This window comes from Schistocerca serialis, chromosome 5, assembly GCF_023864345.2.
Source record: "Schistocerca serialis cubense isolate TAMUIC-IGC-003099 chromosome 5, iqSchSeri2.2, whole genome shotgun sequence".
NCBI lineage: Eukaryota > Metazoa > Arthropoda > Insecta > Orthoptera > Acrididae > Schistocerca > Schistocerca serialis.
The window spans coordinates 44734374-44755336 of NC_064642.1; the positions used below are offsets into that span (position 1 = coordinate 44734374).

The window sequence follows — 20963 nt, forward strand, 5'->3', positions numbered from 1 at the left end:
ATGTAAAATCGGTAAGCGGATCTAAATCCCCTATTCAGTCACTCGTTGACCACGATGGCACCGAAACAGAGGACGACCGAAGAAAGGCAGAAATACTGAATTCAGTGTTCCGAAACTGTTTCACTGCGGAAAATCGTAACACGGTCACTGACTTCAGCCGTCGCACGGACGCCAAAATGGAAAATATTGAAATAAACGATATCGGAATTGAAAAACAACTGCTATCACTTAGTAGCGGAAAAGCATCCGGACCAGACGAGATACCCTTAAGATTCTACAGTGATTATGCTAAAGAACTTGCCCCCTTTCTATCAGCAATTTATCGTAGATCGCTGGAAGAACGTAAAGTACCTAGCGACTGGAAGAAAGCGCAGGTCGTTCCCATTTTCAAGAAGGGTCATAAATCAGATGCGAATAATTATAGGCCTATTTCGCTTACGTCAATCTGTTGTAGAATAATGGAACATGTTTTGTGTTCTCGTATTATGACGTTCTTAGATAATACAAATCTCCTTCATCATAACCAACATGGATTCCGCAAGGAGAGATCATGTGAAACTCAGCTCGCCCTATTTGCCCAAGAAATTCACAGTGCCGTAGACACTGGCGAGCAGATTGATGCCGTATTCCTGGACTTCAGGAAGGCATTTGATACGGTTCCGCACTTACGTTTAGTGAAAAAAATACGAGCTTACGGAATATCGGACCAGGTTTGTGATTGGATTCAGGATTTCCTAGAAGAAAGAACACAACATGTCATTCTTAACGGTTCAAAATCTGCAGATGTAGAGGTAATTTCGGGAGTACCGCAGGGAAGCGTGATAGGATCTTTATTGTTTACAATTTACATAAATGACTTAGTTGACAACATCGGTAGCTCCGTGAGGCTATTTGCAGATGACACGGTTGTCTACAAGAAAGTAGCAACATCAGAAGACTCGTACGTACTCCAGGAGGACCTGCAGAGGATTAATGCATGGTGCGACAGCTGGCAGCTTTCCCTAAACGTAGATAAATGTAATATAATGCGCATACATAGGGGCAGAAATCCATTCCAGTACGATTATGCCATAGGTGGTAAATCATTGGAAGCGGTAACGACCGTAAAATACTTAGGAGTTACTATCCGGAGCGATCTGAAGTGGAATGATCACATAAAACAAATAGTGGGAAAAGCAGGCGCCAGGTTGAGATTCATAGGAAGAATTCTAAGAAAATGTGACTCATCGACGAAAGAAGTAGCTTACAAAACGCTTGTTCGTCCGATTCTTGAGTATTGCTCATCAGTATGGGACCCTTACCAGGTTGGATTAATAGAAGAGATAGACATGATCCAGCGAAAAGCAGCGCGATTCGTCATGGGGACATTTAGTCAGCGCGAGAGCGTTACGGAGATGCTGAACAAGCTCCAGTGGCGGACACTTCAAGAAAGGCGTTACGCAATACGGAGAGGTTTATTATCGAAATTACGAGAGAGCACATTCCGGGAAGAGATGGGCAACATATTACTACCGCCCACATATATCTCGCGTAATGATCACAACGAAAAGATCCGAGAAATTAGAGCAAATACGGAGACTTACAAGCAGTCGTTCTTCCCACGCACAATTCGTGAATGGAACAGGGAAGGGGGGATCAGATAGTGGTACAATAAGTACCCTCCGCCACACACCGTAAGGTGGCTCGCGGAGTATAGATGTAGATGTAGATGTAGATGACAAAGGAACTCCTGAGGGATATCTTGCATGACTCTGTCCAATTGGCGCTTCCCATAGTCGAAATCTCGAGATCTACTTCTACATCTACATCCATACTCCGCAAGCCACCTGACGGTGTGTGGCGGAGGGTACTTTGAGTACCTCTATCGGTTCTTCCTTCTATTCCAGTCTCGTATTGTTCGTGGAAAGAAATATTGTCAAATGGCTCTGAGCACTATGGGACTCAAATGCTGAGGTCATTAGTCCCCTAGAACTTAGAACTAGTTAAACCTAACTAACCTAAGGACATCACACACATCCATGCCCGAGGCAGGATTCGAACCTGCGACCGTAGCGGTCTCGCGGTTCCAGACGGCAGTGCCAGAACCGCGCTTCCACTTCGGCCTAGAAATATTGTCGGTATGTCTCTGTGTGAGCTGTAATCTCTCTGATTTTATCCTCATGGTCTCTTCGCGAGGTATACGTAGGAGGGAGCAATATGCTGCTTGACTCCTCGGTGAAGGTATGTTCTCGAAACTTCAACAAAAGCCCATACCGAGCTACTGAGCGTCTCTCTTGCAGAGTCTTCCACTGGAGATTATCTATCATCTCCGTAACGCTTTCGCGATTACTAAATGATCCTGTGACGAAGCGCGCTGCTCTCCGTTGGATATTCTCTATCTCTTCTATCAACTCTATCTGGTACGGATCCCACACCGGTGGACAGTATTCATGCAGTGGGCGAACAAGTGTACTGTAACTTCATTTGTTTTCAGATTGCATTTCCTTAGGATTCTTCCAATGAATCTCAGTCTGGCATCTGCTTTACCGACGATCAACTTTATATGATCATTCCATTTCAAATCACTCATAATGCCTACCCCCAGATCTTTTATGGAATTAACTGCTTCCAGTTGCTGACCTGCTATATTGTAGCTAAATGATAAAGGATCTTTCTTTCTATGTATTCTCAGCACATTACACTTGTCTGTATTGAGATTCAATTGTCATATCCTGCACCATGCGTCAGCTCGTTGCAGATCCTCCTGCATTTCAGTACAATTTTCCATTGTTACAACCTCTCGATATACTACAGTATCATCCGCAAAAAGCCTCAGTGAACTTTCGATGTTATCCACAAACTCATTTATATATATTGTGAATAATAACGGTCCTACGACACTCCCCTGCGGCACACCTGAAATCATTCTTACTGCGGAAGACTTCTCTCCATTGAGAATGACATGCTGCGTTCTGTTATGTAGGAACTCTTCAATCTAATCACACAACTGGTCTGATAATCCATATGCTGTTACTTTGTTCATTAAACGACTGTGGAGAACTGTATCAGACGCCTTGCGGAAGTCAAGAAACACGGCATCTACCTGGGAACTCGTGTCTATGGCCCTCTGAGCTGGGTTTCACACGATCGTCTTTTTCGAAACCCATGCTGATTCCTGCAGAGTAGATTTCTAGTTTCCAGAAAAGTCATTATACTCGAACATAATACGTGTTCCAAAATTCTACAACTGATCGACGTTAGAGATATAGGTCTATAGTTCTGCACATCTGTTCGACGTCCCTTCTTGAAAACTGGGATGACCTGTGCCCTTTTCCAATCCTTTGGAACGCTACGCTCTTCTAGAGACCTACGGTACACCGCTGCAGGAAGGGGGGCAAGTTCCTTCGCGTACTCTATGTAAAATCGAACTGGTATCCCATCAGGTCTAGCGGCCTTTCCTCTTTTGAGCGACTTTAATTGTTTCTCTATCCCTCTGTCGTCTATTTCGATATCTACCAGTTTGTCATCTGTGCGACAATCTAAAGAAGGATCTACAGTGCAGCCTTCCTCTGTGAAACAGCTTTGGAGAAAGACATTTAGTGTTTCGGCCTTTCGTCTGTCATCCTCTGTTTCAGTAGCATTTTGGTCACAGAGTGTCTGGACATTTTGTTTTGCTCCAGCTACCGCTTTGACGTAAGACCAAAATTTCTTAGGATTTTCTGTCAAGTCAGTACATAGAACTTTACTTTCAAATTCATTGAACGCCTCTCGCATAGCCCTCCTCACACTAAATTTCAGTAGCATTTTGGTCACAGAGTGTCTGGACATTTTGTTTTGCTCCAGCTACCGCTTTGACGTAAGACCAAAATTTCTTAGGATTTTCTGTCAAGTCAGTACATAGAACTTTACTTTCAAATTCATTGAACGCCTCTCGCATAGCCCTCCTCACACTAAATTTCGCTTCTTGTAATTTTTGGCTGGAGGGCCCTGACGATAATGCTCCAAACATTATAAAATGAGGAGAGATTCGTCGACCTTGCTGGCTGAGGCATGGTTTGGCAAGCGCGAAGTCTAGCGGTAGACACTCTCGCCGTGTGTCGGCGGACGTTATCTTGTTGAAATGTAAGCCCAAGACGGCATGCCACGAAGTGCAACAAAACGAGGTGTAAACTATCGTCGACGTACCGTTGTACTGTAACGGCGCCCCGGATGACAACCAAAGTGATCCTGCTACGAAATGAAATGTCACGCCAGACCACCAGTCCTGGAGGGCGACAGTGGGGTTGGCGCCCCACCGCTGTCTGGGGCGTCGGCGTCTCCAGACACGTCTTCTCAGGTTCTCGGGGCTCCTTTCGAAGCAGGACTCGTCACTTGAAATAAGTCAATAGAAAATCAACCAGGCCGAAACACAAATAAATCAAAGTAATAAACTGATGAAAAACATTTATAAGCTAAAAAATTTGTAAATGACATTATAGTGTGTAAGAAAAATGTTAAGAAAATTGTTTTGTAAAATTTATTGAAGTTCTTTGCATATCGATGGTGATAGTGAAGTATCTGCACCAAGCTCTTTGTTGGTGGGAGTGCCCGCGCATTGATACATAGGGAGCGCGGCGAGAAGCGCGCAGCATTGTCGATGGAACACTCTTGAGTCAACCTCTGTGCAGTGAAGTTGTGTGTAGAGACACAGCGGTGTGCCTGTTCGCCACCAGCTATGTAATACTTGAAGAATACTATAATTATATAATGGGTGATTATTTATGAATTATTAAAAATCGACATCATGAAGACGTCAAAGGCATTTCTGCGCTAGCCCGCATCTCGTGGTCGTGCGGTAGCGTTCTTGCTTCCCACGCCCGGGTTCCCGCGGGGTCAGGGATTTTCTCTGCCTCGTGATGGCTGGGTGTTGTGTGATGTCCTTAGGTTAGTTAGGTTTAAGTAGTTCTAAGTTCTAGGGGACTGATGACCATAGATGTTAAGTCCCATAGTGCTCCGAGCCATTTGAACCATTTATGCGCTAACTGCACATTTTAAGCTTGTTGTTACATATTTTTTATCTGTTTTATGTGAACGATCCCCAAACTAAAGTTTTATAAATTGAATCATTATAAAGAGTTAAAAATTTAAATTCAATCATTTTCAGAATGTATCAGTTTATCTCAGTCAATATCATATTATTTTTCATTGAACCCAGTAACCACAAGATTTAACTTTTTTTGAGTTTTCCGAATTTTTTTATGTAATAATGACATTGAATTTTACACCAGAAACTTCAATCAAAAAAGCAAATGAATTATCAACAACGTATCAGAGTGAGTATATTCAGAAATGCAGTCAGATGACGTCATCCAGAGGCGACCCAGTAGTTAAAAGGTAAGGAAAACATATATGTATGCTTTCAGGTTCACTGCATAGACAACCAGTATTAAGGGCCACGGCGTAAGCTTACATGTTCACTTCGAAATAATCTTCTTCTGATCAGTCACATTAACATTGCTACCAAGAAAGGCACAAGGCGTACAACATTGTGTACGCTAAAGACTATTAGATCAGACACGTTGTCAAAAGCAAGTCTAGACAGGAAAGCTGCAAGGCACAAAAAGTTCAGTACTCTTTCTTTCTTCCATTAGACGGAAAGTAAGTTAAATTATTTTATTCTAGACGGGAAAGTTATCCTCTAAACCAGTGTTCATCAAACTGTTTTCGTGCGGCCCGCAACCCTCTACGGCTTCTCACGAGTAGCGTCAGTTATCTACTTGTCTTGCGTAGCAGTGTTTTGTTTACGGAAACTGCGTAGAATTGTGATTAAAGTCGGGGAAGTAATTAGGTAACTGAAAACGATCCACAACTTTCATTTAACGCACCACTTGTCGGTGTTCCGCAGCGCTAAAGACGTGAGCGGCCTGCTAGCCAACAATGTCAGCCGTCCATCAAACGCGCCGCATGCCCACGGCCGCTCATTCGTTGGCGGCGGGCTTGTGCCGAAGCCGCCTCATTGTTAGCTATGTCGTGTCAGTGTGTCAGTCGTGAACTAAGTTTCGGTGCTCCTGAGGGTTCGTCGCGTTTTTTTTTTATTTTTTTTTATTTATTTTTAATCTTATGGGACTTAACTGCTAAGGTCATCAGTCCCTACGCTTACACACTACTTAACCGAAATTATCCTAAGGACAAACACACACACCCACGCCCGAGGGAGGAGTCGAACCTCCGCCGGGACCAGCCGCACAGTCCATGACTGCAGCGCCCCAGGCCGCTCGGCTAATCCCGCGCGTCATCCCGTATTGATTGTATTTTGTGTTCATATTTGGTGATGTAATTATTAGTGGAATTAATAATGTCTGATGTACCCTCAGGAACAGTGACTAAGAGGAAAATATGAAGAAGTTTCCAAGAATTATGGGAAGAAGAGCTTTGCTTTGTAAGTTGACACAAAGAAGGTACTGCTACTTGCTTGATATGCCAGGATACGATTGTGGGGCTGAAGAGATACAATTTATTTCGTCACTACACAAGTAAGCACAATTCATTTACAGTAGCTTTTACTTTGAATCCAAATGAAAGAAAGGAAAAAAATGCACATCTAAAATCTAGCATTCGTCGTCAACAAAACGTTGTGTTAGCAGCAGTTGGGCAAAGTGAGGCTGTCACAGGAGCATCATACCAGGTATGTAACATTCTGGCAAAAAGAATGAAAGCTTTCACTGATACTAAATTAGTGAAGCAATGTATGATGACTGTTTCTGAAACTTTGTTTCAAAATTTCTCCAACAGTAGACAAATATCATCTGAAATAAATAAGCTCACACTTTCAGAATCTACCTGTCGACGTCGTATAGAAGATATTTCAAAATATATGTGTGTGGTAGTAATTAATAAAGTCAAAATATCCAAATACTTCAATCCTGCATGTGATTCCAGTACAGATTTAGCTTCGATGGCTCAGGTTTCATTATTTGTGCGTTACTGCACAAATGATGGGGTAATAGAGGAAGATTTTTTAGCAATTGTAACCATGAAAGGTCACACATAAGGTTGTGATTTTGTGGATGCAATTAAAGAATCTGTCAAAAAATGACTTATCTATGAGCAAATAAATATTAGTATGTACAGATGGTTGTCCGTCAATGACGTGCTCAACAATGGTTTCATAACACTTATTAAGAAGGAATGCAATTTGCCAAATTTACTCTCCATTCATTGCTTACTGCACCAAGAAAGTTTGGCATGTCAAATTTCAAGTACCAGATTGGAAAATGTTATGCAAACGGTTAAAAGCGTTATAAATTTCATTCGTGCCCGTGAACTTAATAAACGAAAATTTAAAGAACTTCTGCAGGTATTGTAAGCTTGTTACAGTGATGTTCTCCTACATACTTCTGTCAGATGGCTAAGCAAAGGAAAAGTGCTCTAACGGTTTGTCAATTTGAAATCTGAAATTATTTTATTCTTACAAAAAAGTGGCAAAAATTATCCTGAACTTGATGATGATGAATTGTGGATACTTACAGCTTTTTTGACCGATATTACACAAAAATTCAAGACACTTAACTTGGAATTACAAGGACCAAACAAGATAATTGGGCAAGTGACTAACAAAATATTTGCATTTGAAGCCAAACTGCAGTTATATATAAGTGAACTCGAAGTAAAAGACCTGTCTAATTTTCCAACTGTTGCTATGCTCCGATCTGGCTTAAGTATCGCCGAAACTGTTTACCAAATCATGAAAGGATATTTGGAAGCCTATTTGGAAGAAATAAAAAATAGATTTGCAGATCTCAGAAATATTCGAAGCTGTTTCATTCTCATAGAGATCCCTTGGCATGCTGGACATGATGATCTCAAATTATTCTGCCAATATGGATTTCCTAAAATTAATTTGTTAAATGAAATAATCGAACTTCAGCATGACACACAGCTTAAAGCTCTGTTTATAGAACATCGTGAAACACGACAGTACACAGAATGTCGGAAATGTCTGTCTAACAATTATAAAAAGTTACGAGGCTGTGCACAGTTCATTTTAACACTATTTCCTTCAACTTACGTTTGTGTAGCTTCATTTTCAAAAATGAAGTACCTGAAAAATAAATATCTTAATCGGTTGACCGGTCATTTAGAAGACGGAATGAGGATTGCATGCAGCCCAATAGACGCAGATATAGACAATATACCCAAAAGAGTTCAACATCACAAGTCACATTAATGAAAAATTATATATTTGTATTTTCGTCTGTTTTTCAATTACAATGAATAAAAACCAGATTCAATAAGAGACCTGTAGCTTTCTTGTATAGCCTGTTGCATGTGCAGTGCATCTGTCCTTTTCCTATTTTTTTAAAAATTTCTTATTTATTTCAACGTGTTTTGAAAGTTCGAGTTTAATGCAATTATAATAAAGTTTTTGTGGCCATTTGAATGATGTAATATAATATTTTAATAATACATCTATCTCATCTTGCATGAAAGTACGTTAAAAAAATTTCAGGAACAAGATACACTGAGCCCAGAATTGTTTTTGGTAGTGGCTCAAAATTACTAATGATTCTCTTCCTTCCCGTCACCCTTCACATGCTCCTGTCTAGCTACATGAATATTGTAAGATTATGCAAGTCACGTGAATTTTATTTTCACAGAGATTATTAAACTGGAATGAATTAGTCTGATGCACTGTATGCTTTTTTCCAAGTTTATTGAAATTTGATCAGAAGCGTTTTAAGCAGTTTTCAACATTCGTAAACATGGTGACAGTCATTCTGTGAAAGTCTGTGAATGGCACATATCATCATTGACTCATGCTACCACAACGATTATTCCAGTCGGTCTCAACATTCGGCTCCTGTGAAGACTGACTAAAAATGTAATTGTTGACAACGTGACACAACTACTCGTATGTCTCCTCCGAATATATCCCTCATAATGCAATAGTTGTCAAACCGGCTGACAGGTATTTAAAAATCTTTTTCCCTGTATTGCAGAATTTCCATGTCATAAACATGGCTTATTATTGACAGCAATCGCACAGCAATGTTATTTGGCGAAGGAGTCACACACATCCAACAGTTGCGAGTGGTTTGTTTCTGAAAGTACTATTTCATTTTAACAGGTGCTAATGTTTACAGTTTCTGAAGAACGATAAATGATACGTATGCAGATACGGTATAGAACAAATGGTTTGCAGCTGTTGGCTGTACCTGTCTCCTTCGTCAAATAAATAATATACTCGAAGAAGGTAAGTAGGAGCGCGTAAAGTTGTTCTATCACCTTTACAGGTGCCACTTGGTACAGGGACAGATAGATTTGTCGTTGCGGTGGGAGAGGACTTAATAAGGGAAATGTTTATTTCTCAGTGTTGACAACAAATGGGTGCGTATGCCTCGTAGTAATTATCTGCTATTGTATCAATCTTAAATGGAAGTGCGTGGGATTCATGAATACGCATTATGGAGGCGGTCTTATGTAGTACGTATTTGTTAAAAGAAATAATTAGCCGTGTGTGTGTCTTCCACTTCTCCTCCTCCTCCTAAACCCCTCGGATCGATTTCAACCACACTGATACACATATTATTTTCATTAACTTCTCATGGTTGGGATTCACAGTCATATAATATTTCTTAAAAGGCATCATAGTCGCCGTTGACTGTATAAAATATTTATTGTTACTATTGCAATTTCGGCCTTATGGCCATTTTCAAGTAACAAGTAAAGGCTGCATTTTGACGACGACATGTACTCATGTCAGATAGTTTTATATTCTGACAGAATGTAAGTAATGTACATTTATCTCCAATTTTTATAATCGAGCAACTTTCTTAATGAAATATATGCTTATTTATGTATATACGCCTTGTGCTTCACTTTTGTATTTTTGTGTTTAGGTAACTTTGCAGTGTTACTAGAAAATTGCCATAAGGCCGAAATTGCAATAGTAACAATAAATATTTTATACAGTCAACGGCGACTATGATGCCTTTTAAAAAATATTATTTCCAGTCTGTAAAGAAATATTGTGGGGTAAGCAAAGGCAACGTCTTACTGGGGCAGGGTGTGGTAATGTGGAGGGAGAGGGGGGAGTGCGAAATGGACAGATAAAGGGGTGAAGAGATGGTGAGTGAGCGGAAAGTCGAGATGGACGACAGTGTGTGAGGAAAGGAAGAGACAGAATAACATAAGATTGGAATTAATACATATATAGCCAATGCCAGCAGCTCATCTAGTATGAAATAAAATAAGGCTGTTGTAGTTGAGTCAAGTGAGTTGAAGAAAATGACTTTCAAAACATGTAGAAAACAGTTGTGATCGTGTCTCATGTTATATAATACATTTAAGTATAAGAACCATTTGCTGCACGTAGTGGTCCGAATGGTATCGACCTTAACGATAAGTCAGTGGTAAACCTCTCGCTTCTTAGCTAGTCTATTGGAGGTTCATAACACCCAATTTACGTGGTTTGCTAGTTAATAAAATGACGTGGAAATCTGCGGCCCGAGATACCACATTATATTGTTAGTTTTGGCCCTTGTGCAAAAAAGTTTGATGACCACTGGTCTAGTTTGATGACCACTGGTCTAAGCGCAGTAAGTTCAATCATTATTTCTTTAATTTATTGGACAGGCCGGTTTCCACTTAATACAGTTATAACCCAATGAATGGGATTGTACGGCGAAATCGTGTCTGGATGCGCCCCCGACAGCGGGGGGATTCCAGCCTGACCGTTCCCCGCCATGCGGCCCGACAGCCAGGAGCCATGGACTGGAGAAACTTTACATTTCTTAAACAGAACGTCTTTGCATGACATCCACAGCGCCCTTACTGCACAGTGAAACGTCGACGACAAGCTACGTCTCGATTTGTTGCATTCCGCGTCAAAGCATCCTGGCTTATATTTGACCAAGATAATGCCCGACCGCCTGCGAGAGAGTTTCTACTACTTGTCTTCGCACCAGCTAAACCCTACGTCGGCCAGCAAATTCGCCAGATCTGTCCCCAGTTGCGAACATTGAACCTTTATGGGCAGAGTTCCAATCAGATGGGGATTTTGAGGATTTTAACGGTGTAACGCGCCAATTGGACAGGATTTGGCAGAATATCCCTCAGGAGGACGTCCAGCAACTCTGACAGTCAGCGCCAAACCAAATAATTTATGGCATAAGGGCCAGAAGTGGACCAACGCGTTACTGACTTGCTCAAGTTGTGAAGCTTTTTCTCTTGAGTAAAACATCCATTTTTGTTTATTAAAATCATTTTTTTGTCTGTAGATGTAGAGCACATATAGCGATTTTAATCCTGCTGTAACACATTCACCGATTTCATGAGATAATTCCGTCGTGGTGCATCAGTATTTCTTTAATTAGTTGCTCAACAGAGAACACTGCAGCGCGGGAGCCAGTCGAGAAAATATTAGACACCCCAGACCGCCCAGCAGCTGTGTCGCCGGTGCGCAACTTTTCAGCGCGTCTGCCCAGCGGTGGAGCAGCGAGGTCGTTCTCTGCGCCTTTTCAACGCCGCTAGCCAGCAGCTTTCACTTCTGTCTGCCACAGGAGGGGGGCAGGACCGAGTCAGGGGGCTGGCCGCGGTCTTAAAAAAGCGATTTGCGCGCGCCGCGGCGGCCAGATCTGCCCGTGGCAGGCGGTGATTTATTGGCCGCGCGACGGGAGACAAACTCGCGCCGCCGGCTCGCGCGTGCTGCGGACGGAACGAGGCGCGTAAGGGGGCGGATAAACAGAGCGCGAGTGGCCGCGCGGAGCTGCAGAAGAAACGGAAAGCGCGGGGGAAACAAGAGGCAAAGCGCACCGCGCCACCGCCACGGCCGCCGCTGGAGGCAGCGAGGGAGGAACAAAAAAATAAATAAAAAGAAATCATTGTTACTGCCCCGGCGGGAAATAGGTTTCGGCAGTGGCGGCGGCCGCGGCGCGGTGGCGACTGTGCGGCGTGACCGTACCTCTTCCGAGAGCCGCAGTGCGCCGGACGCCCGTTAATTAAACTGTCTTATTTATTTCGATAAATGAACGAGGATGCGTCCCGTTCGCTGAGAGTTGCGGCGTCACCTGCAGCCGACTGACGCCCGGCGCCGGCGCGTCGATTTGTTTAGCGCCGCGGCGCTCTTATCCCGTGCCGCCCCCGCCGCCCCGCCGCCCCCGCCGCCCCCACCCTACGCTCCTCAGCTCGCTCACTGCCGTCAGCCCATCCCCCCATCCCCTACTCCCCACCCCTGTTTCAAATCGCCCGACGCGACGCTTCCCGCGTCGTAAACCGATAAAAAATCGTAGAGTTACACCGTGACACATGCGGGGGAATAATAAAAAAAAAGGGAGAGCGGGACAGAGTGAAGGGAATGAAAAGTTCGGTTATTGGCTGCCCACATTTTAACAGCTCCGCGCCCGCTAACAGCATCTGCCACGGCAGTTATCTACCCGCAATAAATTCTTGGGAAAATAAAAAAATGAGAAACACTAGGTGTGAGCAGAACGCTGGTCGGTTGCCGGGGGGGGGGGGGGGGGGGGGGGGAATGGGAGGGAAATATCTCTTCGGAAGGGAATCAATATGTAGTGGGGGAAGGAGGGCAATGTGGCGAAAAATGGTAATGAACCTGGGCTTTGTCACGGGGGATGGAAGGAAAGGGTGTGTGTGCGTGTTTTGACGGACACTCTCTAACAGGCCTCTGCTGGCTTCGGTAATTCTGTCCGAAAAGCGCACCAGCTGTGTGAAGACAAAGCTGTCCTTCACCACAGAACTATATTGTACAAATGGAATTATTGTGGCAGACAGTGTATTTGTTCAAGAGACCCCTCTTCGAGTTCCAAACACTTCGAAAAAGATGATTCACTATTTGTGACGCACTGAAAGTGCAAAATTGCAGAAATGGCTACGCGAACCAGAAAACCGTAAAAATAATTAACCTGCCGAAAGAAACAAGTTTACTGTTACCAGTCACTGTTTATTTATATCCACAGCGCTTTTCGAAGGTTTAAACCTCCAACGTCAGGTGGATTCATGTGTATTAGTATGAAATGCGCGAGAGTTGTGTTACGCCTTTGGGGTACCCTGTGGCATAGACTATGACAGTTTACATGTGGTGTATTACGGCAAACAAAGGAGTCTTTGATCACTGCAGACAGTGCCACAGTTACTGCACAGTCGTAACACAACACGCTCAAATGTGTTAACACACGCAAATACACCTAATGAAGCACGTATAAACCTTCGAAACGCGTTATGGGTATATGTAAACACTGACTGGTAATAGTAAACTTGTTGTTTCATTCTATATCAGTGGTAATCACGATAAGTAACGTTCGCACTTAAAAACAAGGCGTCATCGTGACTATTTGGAATTAATTCGTGAAAAGCCGAACTCTGTCAAATACTTTCCTACAGGGTTCTACAGATACTTTAACGATAAATTCAATTTTACCGGGTCACATTAAACATTTCTGACTCTAGAAGCCATGAAGTCTAGATGGAAGATTCGCTCCTCATAGCGGTTAAATCTGCAGCATTAAGTAAATTAAGTAATAATTAGTGTCAGCTACCACTTTCAGACGGTATGACCAGTACCTCTTCAGTGCGAGAGACCTGTAACAACAACGACTCTGTACTATTGTACATATAAGCAATTCTTTTCATCTGATTTTACGCTAAACTTGTGTAATTGATGTTCTGATTTCATTTATTTTTGTTTGATGGTATTATGTTCAGAAAACTGTAAATAAGTTTCAATGTCAGTATTAATGTTTATGTCAAATGTCAAGTAATATTGTAATAGAACTGAAATGTAACAAATGCTGAACTGTTGTAAGATGTTTAAAATTGTAACTGTGCGTCTGGTCCATACGTAGGCAATGTGTAAGGATATGCAGAATGCAAAATCTCCGGTGAATACCCGGTCTGTCAGGGAGCGGTAAAAGGTGGATGGCAGGCGAGTGCGGGAAAATGCACGCGGGCACTTCACGGCACAACGGGCACTGGAGTTGTTAGAGTTTGGCACTGGTTTGAGCAACGCCTTCTGGAGCGAGGAGGCTCTCCTGGAAAACATAGCTTCACTGAGCCTCGGGTATGCTGTTCCAACGCCCACACAGCATGGCAAAATTCCCTAGGCACTAAAAGGAAAAGTATTGCGTCGCTAAGAAGAATTAAAGTGTCAAGAGCCATAGCTGTGGTTGTATGTGTGCTCTGTGCCTCGCCATCTCGCCGCCTGCCAACCGCCGCATCGATACTAGCAGGTTGAAACTTTTAGTACTGTATTCGTATGGATCAGAGAGTGAACTGTGTTTGGTGCAATAATAACCTAAATTTTACCAGAACTTTTCCATCATTTAATTATCCTCTCAACTAACCTAGACAGGGTCCTTTCCAAACGTTGCGCAATCCGAGTATCCCGAAATGAAAATTAAAAATTGTGTTAATAATAATTATTTGCAGAACTAGCTATATTGGAATGGTGTTTAAGGAAATGTTTTGTTAATGAACCAGTAAATGAATAGCGAAGGTTTAACGAAGTCGAAAGATAACTTTAGTATTGATATAGTAATGAAGTTTATTATTTCGTGACAGATTTAAAGGCATTTAAATGAGCAGTAAATAAGATGAAAAGAGTAGTAACTTATGTACTGGAAATCTTGAACGAATAATAAATTCAGTAATCTTTTTTCTTTAAATACAGCGATCATAACAGTTCCAGGTTCCCCCCCCCCTATCTCACTTGAATTCTGAAGTGTTCTAAATTGGTTTGACCAGCAAAAGTTTAAGTCAATGTAAAAGTCAAAATTTATCAGTGTTTTACCTTTATGAAAATTGACATTTTGTGTGTGGCATGAAAGTACAATTTCTAGGGTAACCTATGCCCGATTTTAACCAGATAAATAGACAGTATAAAGTTTTGTAGTAAACATTATAGTGTAGTGTTATGTATTCATGATTTTCCATATCAGTACAGAACGTGAAACAATCAGTTCAATAGATTTTCTGGTTCGAAAATTCTACTATATTATGCAGCGTTACAACTTGTTGTTTTGCGTAAATATATACGAACCTGTACAGGGAAGAAACGCAGTTAATGCCTAATTAGGCTAGCGACCGTATAATTGTGACACTGGTAGCATCTTCTGGACTGCTTTTGATCCATCCTGACGTGTGATTGCATTTCGAACTTACTTGACGTATCATTGATATTACAGATTGGATGAAAGTCTGATTTGCCACTATTCAGGCACACGCGATTGATAACTATGCGAAAATCGGTTCTCGTAGGGTGAATCCCGCTCACTTACCATAGCACAGGTTTTAACGAGTACTGTGTCACGGTGGCGCAAGTGGCTTCCCGGTGACAGGCCTTCTGTTGTTTTCGGTCACAAATTAACGTGAATACCGAACAGTGGATGTTCAGTGGCACGAATTGCAATAATATTCAGTGAAGTAGATAGCAGTGACCGTCAAGTACGGTAGTGAGGTGTAATTTGCGTTCGGTATGGACAATAACGTAAACACAGTAGATGCGCGGAGCGTAATGGAAGATGCGACTGGCAATGACAGGAGTTTACACGGCCAAATAAAAGATGGCGTTAGGTAGACAATTGGTGTATGTACAATACCAGGAATACGTTAACGAACAGATTGAAATGTCGAGATCCCCTCTAACACAGCAAGGAATAAAACAGGAAGTAGAGGATGACTTTGTAGATGATAGTGGGTACGTGAACGAGTCAACTGACATGTTTGACTCACCACAGATAAAGAAAGAACCGAACGAAAATTTTGAAGTTGGATCGGAACACACCGATTCCGTAGAACAAGACAGTGTGAAAATATTAAGCATCAACGACTTGTTTGAACGATTAACCAAACAAATTGCAGGAGAATAATCAGCTTAAAACACACGTTGACGAGCAGCTTAAAACACAAAGTAATCGGGTCAGAACACATGTCGGTTAGATTAAAGCACAGGTCGAAGAACAAGGAATTAAAATTAGCACATAAATCGAACAGGTAGAACAAAAAGTGGGTAATTTAAGTTCTGCAATAAATACTATGAAATATGAAATTGACACAATTAGTAAAAATGTGAATACTATGCAAGGGGAAATTGACGACATTAACAGTAGGTTTGATGTTGAAATTCTCAACATCCAAGAGAAAGTAGAGCCTCTAATTGAAACAAAAGTAGACGAAAAAGTTTTCGGTCTTAAAACTGAGATCGTAAACGAATGCCAACATGGAATCTCACAGTTGAAAAAGGCAGTTTCAGATACTGAAAGAAATTTAGGCGAAACAGTTACCGTATGTGTGCAAAAGTGTGAACAAAATACATCGAAAATTCAAGGCAAAATTTTCGACCTCGAGAGTAAAATCAAAGATAGGCCTGGTGTTGTCTGTAATGGCACGCCACTTACGAAGCTGTTGGTAGATGAGGAGCGCTTCGATCCCGCCAAGAAACATAACGGATGGCATCCGTTGGATTTCATCAAAAATTGCGAGAGAATGTTTCCTAAACACTTATCCCGTCAGGAGAAGATAAACATAGTACTTAGCGCCTTAGCAGGTAACGCTAAGCGCTGGGGAATTAACTTGAATACCGAACCAATGACGTTCGAAGAGCTTAAACAAAAGTTTACGGAAGAATACTGGTCCGAACAAAAACAGGATCATTTGTGGCCTGAGTTTATCATGGCCAAACTTCATGATAACAGGGGCAGGAATTCTTTGAAAGGTTTCTGCGAATATTGGTCCCGAAAGTTGACACACTTAAGAAGGAGAAGATCCAATTCTGAAATCGTATGGGAGCTATTTAAAAAGCTTCCAGAAGGTTCGAAGAGATATGTGGGAAGCAATCACCGCAGCTTCCAAGCACTTCTCGAAAGGGTCGAAGACGAAGATCACTGGCGCGAAAGTCGTGCCAATTATCAGAATTTTAGTAACAGGAATAACCGCAATAATGACGAGAGGAAAGACGGCAATGGTTTTAGCGTCAACATGATACAGAGAGGAAGAGGAAGAGGAAGAGGAAGAGGGAGTTATCCAGGTTGCGGTAGAGGGTACACTGCGCAATATAATAACGACGCGGGAAAGTGATTTCCGCGAACGTTGCGGGCCAAACGGTAGCGGACAGAACATACCAGCCCCGATTTAAGAAACAATATCAGACTGACAGTAAAGTTATGAGACAGGCGTGGAACGACGCAGCGTGTTGCGAATCAAGCATTAGGTGCGTGCGCAGATGATTCATCTTCGCCGCGCAGTGCGCTACATGTTAATGGGCGAGTGGAGCATCAGAGAACAGATCAGCTGTTCAGAGAGAAGCCGCTAGCAAGGCGGCAGAATTAAGTACGAACATTGCCGTAAGAGCTGGCGAATACATTACGAGTGGTAATTCCATGGCGAAGGAAATAGTGGACGGAACAGTGGATACACAGAGAGGTGCGGTTAGCAGTGTTAGCAATGAACTAAATGGCAAGAACGAATTAGCAGAAGTAACTGATTGGCGTGTGCAGATCGACGATCTGTACAAGGGCCTCAAGCAATGTGAGTGGGAGGATTTTAAGAAGGAATATGAGGCAAGTAGGTTAATTATTGAAAAAGGAAATAGTAGGGACGTCGATAAGGTGACGTGGCCCGAATTTAAGGAGGAGAGAGTAAATAGCACCGCGCAAAGTACGCGTGCTGCCGATAGGACGATGGTTAAAGATAGGAAGGAATTGGAGGATGAAATCCTAAGCATTTACGAGGAAGTAACTTCTGTTAACGATCCGCCAACAGTACAAGCTGTTACCGAAAAGCACCTACGAGTAACTGAAGTCCACGAGGATTACACTAAATATGAAGTAACAGTGGATGTGAGTAAAGCTGATAATGAGGTCGTTTTGCCAAAAGAGGATATTGAGTTAAAATCAAACCCTGACGATAATGCAGAGGAAGAACTTAGTGCCTGTCTCAGAAAAGCTTTTATGTTAGAACCTTAAAGCGATCCAGAATGGTCGGATTCTGATGATAGTTCAGACAACGAGTATTTCGGTACTACTGAAATTAATGGAAATACAGCTAATTGCGATATTGTACCTACTGATGACGAAGTTTCAAAAACAACCCAGATATTGAGACTGAACACAAAAAAGGAGCCACCTGACGACTCAGTGTCTATTTTGCAAAGAGTTCAAGTAAGTAAAGACTTTGAACTCCAGAAACCGAGAAAGCCACCAGATATAAATGGTTCACAGGTAAGGAACGTATCTTGGGACAATGTCACAGTTGACCAAGGTATGTTGTGGAAAAAACAGGAAGGGGCATGATTTAGAGCCGGGGGCAGATTTATGTCGGACTTTGAGAATGTCATGAACACCTTACATCATGAGTCTACTGGGTTCCCACCGGAAGAAATTTTGCTAGCCAGCAGAAGTAAAAGTTTAATTGAGGAAAAACTAGAGTTTCCACCTTGTACAAGCTTGGGGTTGAGTCAAAAGAAAGGACAAAGCAAAAAGCTGAATCTAGATCTAAAAGACATGATAAAAACCTGAAAGTTTCAAAATTTAAAATTGGGGATTATGTTCTTTTAAAAACCTACGAAAAATCTAGTGAACTGAACCATGAAATTTCCAAATTTAAATATATTTATAATGGACCGATATAATACAGAACATTCCACATGATAATGCTTACTACCTGATCTACCCAAAATCTAAGAGACCTTTAGGTGTAAGAAACGTTGTGGACCTGAAACTGTATGTTCCTAGGAGTGAGTGACCTAAGTACTATCAGAAAGCAATCTGCAGTAAATGTGCTGTATCTTATGATGAAACTATTTTATTCTAAATGTAACAAATCTTTGTAAATGTATGTATACCAATGTCAGTGTGCTAATTTACTTATGTAAGTTTCAGATTACCAAATGTACTATAAATGTAAAGGTGTATGGAAAAAAGGGCTGAAATGAAAAAGCAAATGCTGCAAGACAAATAAAAGACAGTACTGCCAAAAAAAAAAAAATTTGCACGGCTTCGTATTTTCTGAGAATTACAAACGCAGGAGAACAACGAATTCGCTGAAATGAAAATCTCTCTGGAGAGGGTAACTGTGCTAGCGGAAATACAAGCCATTGGCTAGCTTACAGGTTTTGTTTTGAAAACAGATGAAAATTGGATGAGGCCAAGTCGGGACTGTATATAGGATCACCGATGACAGTGGAAGTCCAAAAAAAGTATCTTTCGAAAAATATTTTATTTAACTTCAATTACGCCAGAGAGCATAATAAATGTATGAATTTCTCTAACCTACGAAGTGCTATAGATGTTGTCGAAGTGGGGTAAGTATTTTCCTAAAGTTTATTTCTCGTTTCGTGGCACACGTTTTGGGTATTTTTATTGATATCGAACAGTATTTTCTCAGCAGGTCTGAATTTTTGTATTACAGATTTAATAATTTCGGTATCATCCTAATTCCACTGAAATACAACAAACATTTTTGTGAATATTTCCTATCTCCATTTCATAATTTACTAGTTTCCCTGGATGTAGTCATATGATATAATTTGAGATTGTTCAGACGAAAAGATTGCGTACACCACAGAAATGTGCATACCATCTATGTATGAAAGTAATCTAACATAAATGTGCTAAATCGATAATTATTAATCATTTGAGATCAGTTAGTTTTGTATACTTCTTATCAAAACTTAGGGTATGACACATTTCAAAATACACCACACACTATTTGAAAATAAGATGTTTTGAAATTTACACCCTCCTGAATGAATTTCTGTGGATATCTAAGTACTATAAGCTTTTATGCTTTGTTTAGGCTTTATGTTACATTTATCCACGTTTGAGGAAACGTGCCCCTCAAACAAGTAACAAGAGAAGCACCCCACTTCGAAAGCCTAAAACTGACAGGAAACACATTTAAAATCCACTGAGACGACACAAGTTACGGAATAGCTACATTCCGGTAGTGCCACGTACACGGGGTGTAAAGGGGCAGTGCATTGGCGGAGCTTTCACTTTTACTCAGCTGATTCATGTGAGAAGGTTTCCGACGTGATTCTGGCAGCACAACAGGAATTAGCCGACTTTGAATGCGGAATGGTAGTTGGAGCTAGACGCATCGGACACTCAGTATCGGAAATCGATTGGGGAGTCAATATTCCGTGATGCACAGTGCCAAGAGCGTGCCGGGAATAGTATAAATTCTGTTGCAGATGTCTTGGTTGATTTCGTACGATTTCAAGTTAACAAATCACAGGTCACATTACATGATCGATATTTCATCATCTGCTTTCACTGTGTTATCTACAGCCAACTTTCTGTACGAAGTATAGGCTTATGTTAACATATGCGTGGCAAAGATCAGGATACGATATTGAAGTTCTTGTCGCATCACTTGATAGTGTGGTCACTGTGGATTTTGATGGTTCAAATGGTTCAAATGGCTCTGAGCACTATGGGACTTAACACCTGTGGTCATCAGTCCCCTAAAACTTACAAGAGAACCTCCCCATCGCACCCCCGTCACATTTAGTTATAAGTTGGCACAGTGGATAGGCCTTGAAAAACTGAACACAGACCAATCGAGAAAACAATAAGAAGTTGTGTGGAACTATGAAAAAAATAAGCAAAATATACAAACTGAGTAGTCCATGCGCAAGACAGGCAGCATCAAGGACAGTGTGAACTCAGGAGCGCCGTGGTCCCGTGGTTAGCGTGAGCAGCTGCAGAACGAGAGGTCCTTGGTTCGAGCCTTTCTTCGAGTGAAAAGTTTACTTGCTTTATTTTCGCAAAGTTATGATCTCTCCGTTCGTTCATTGACGTCTCTTTTCACTGTAACAAGTTTAGTGTCTGTATTTTGCGACCGCACCGCAAAACCGTGCAATTAGTAGACGAAAGGACGTGCCTCTGCAATGGGAACCGAAAAGATTTGATCGCAAGGTCATAGGTCAACCGATTTCTCCACAGGAAAACACGTCTGATATATTCTACACGACACTGGTGACGGCATGCGCG

The 20963-nt window shown here is 41.7% G+C and overlaps 1 protein-coding gene across 1 annotated transcript in view; it reads left to right on the forward strand.

The window, feature by feature from the left end:
- LOC126481735 (uncharacterized) overlaps nt 1-12230 on the forward strand; it is a 118907-nt gene extending 106677 nt beyond the window's left edge. The window contains exon 4 of the mRNA XM_050105689.1: nt 12033-12230. Coding sequence (XP_049961646.1) covers nt 12033-12230 — 198 coding nt within the window. The remainder of the gene's footprint in view (nt 1-12032) is intronic.
- The last annotated feature ends 8733 nt before the right edge of the window (nt 12231-20963 follow it).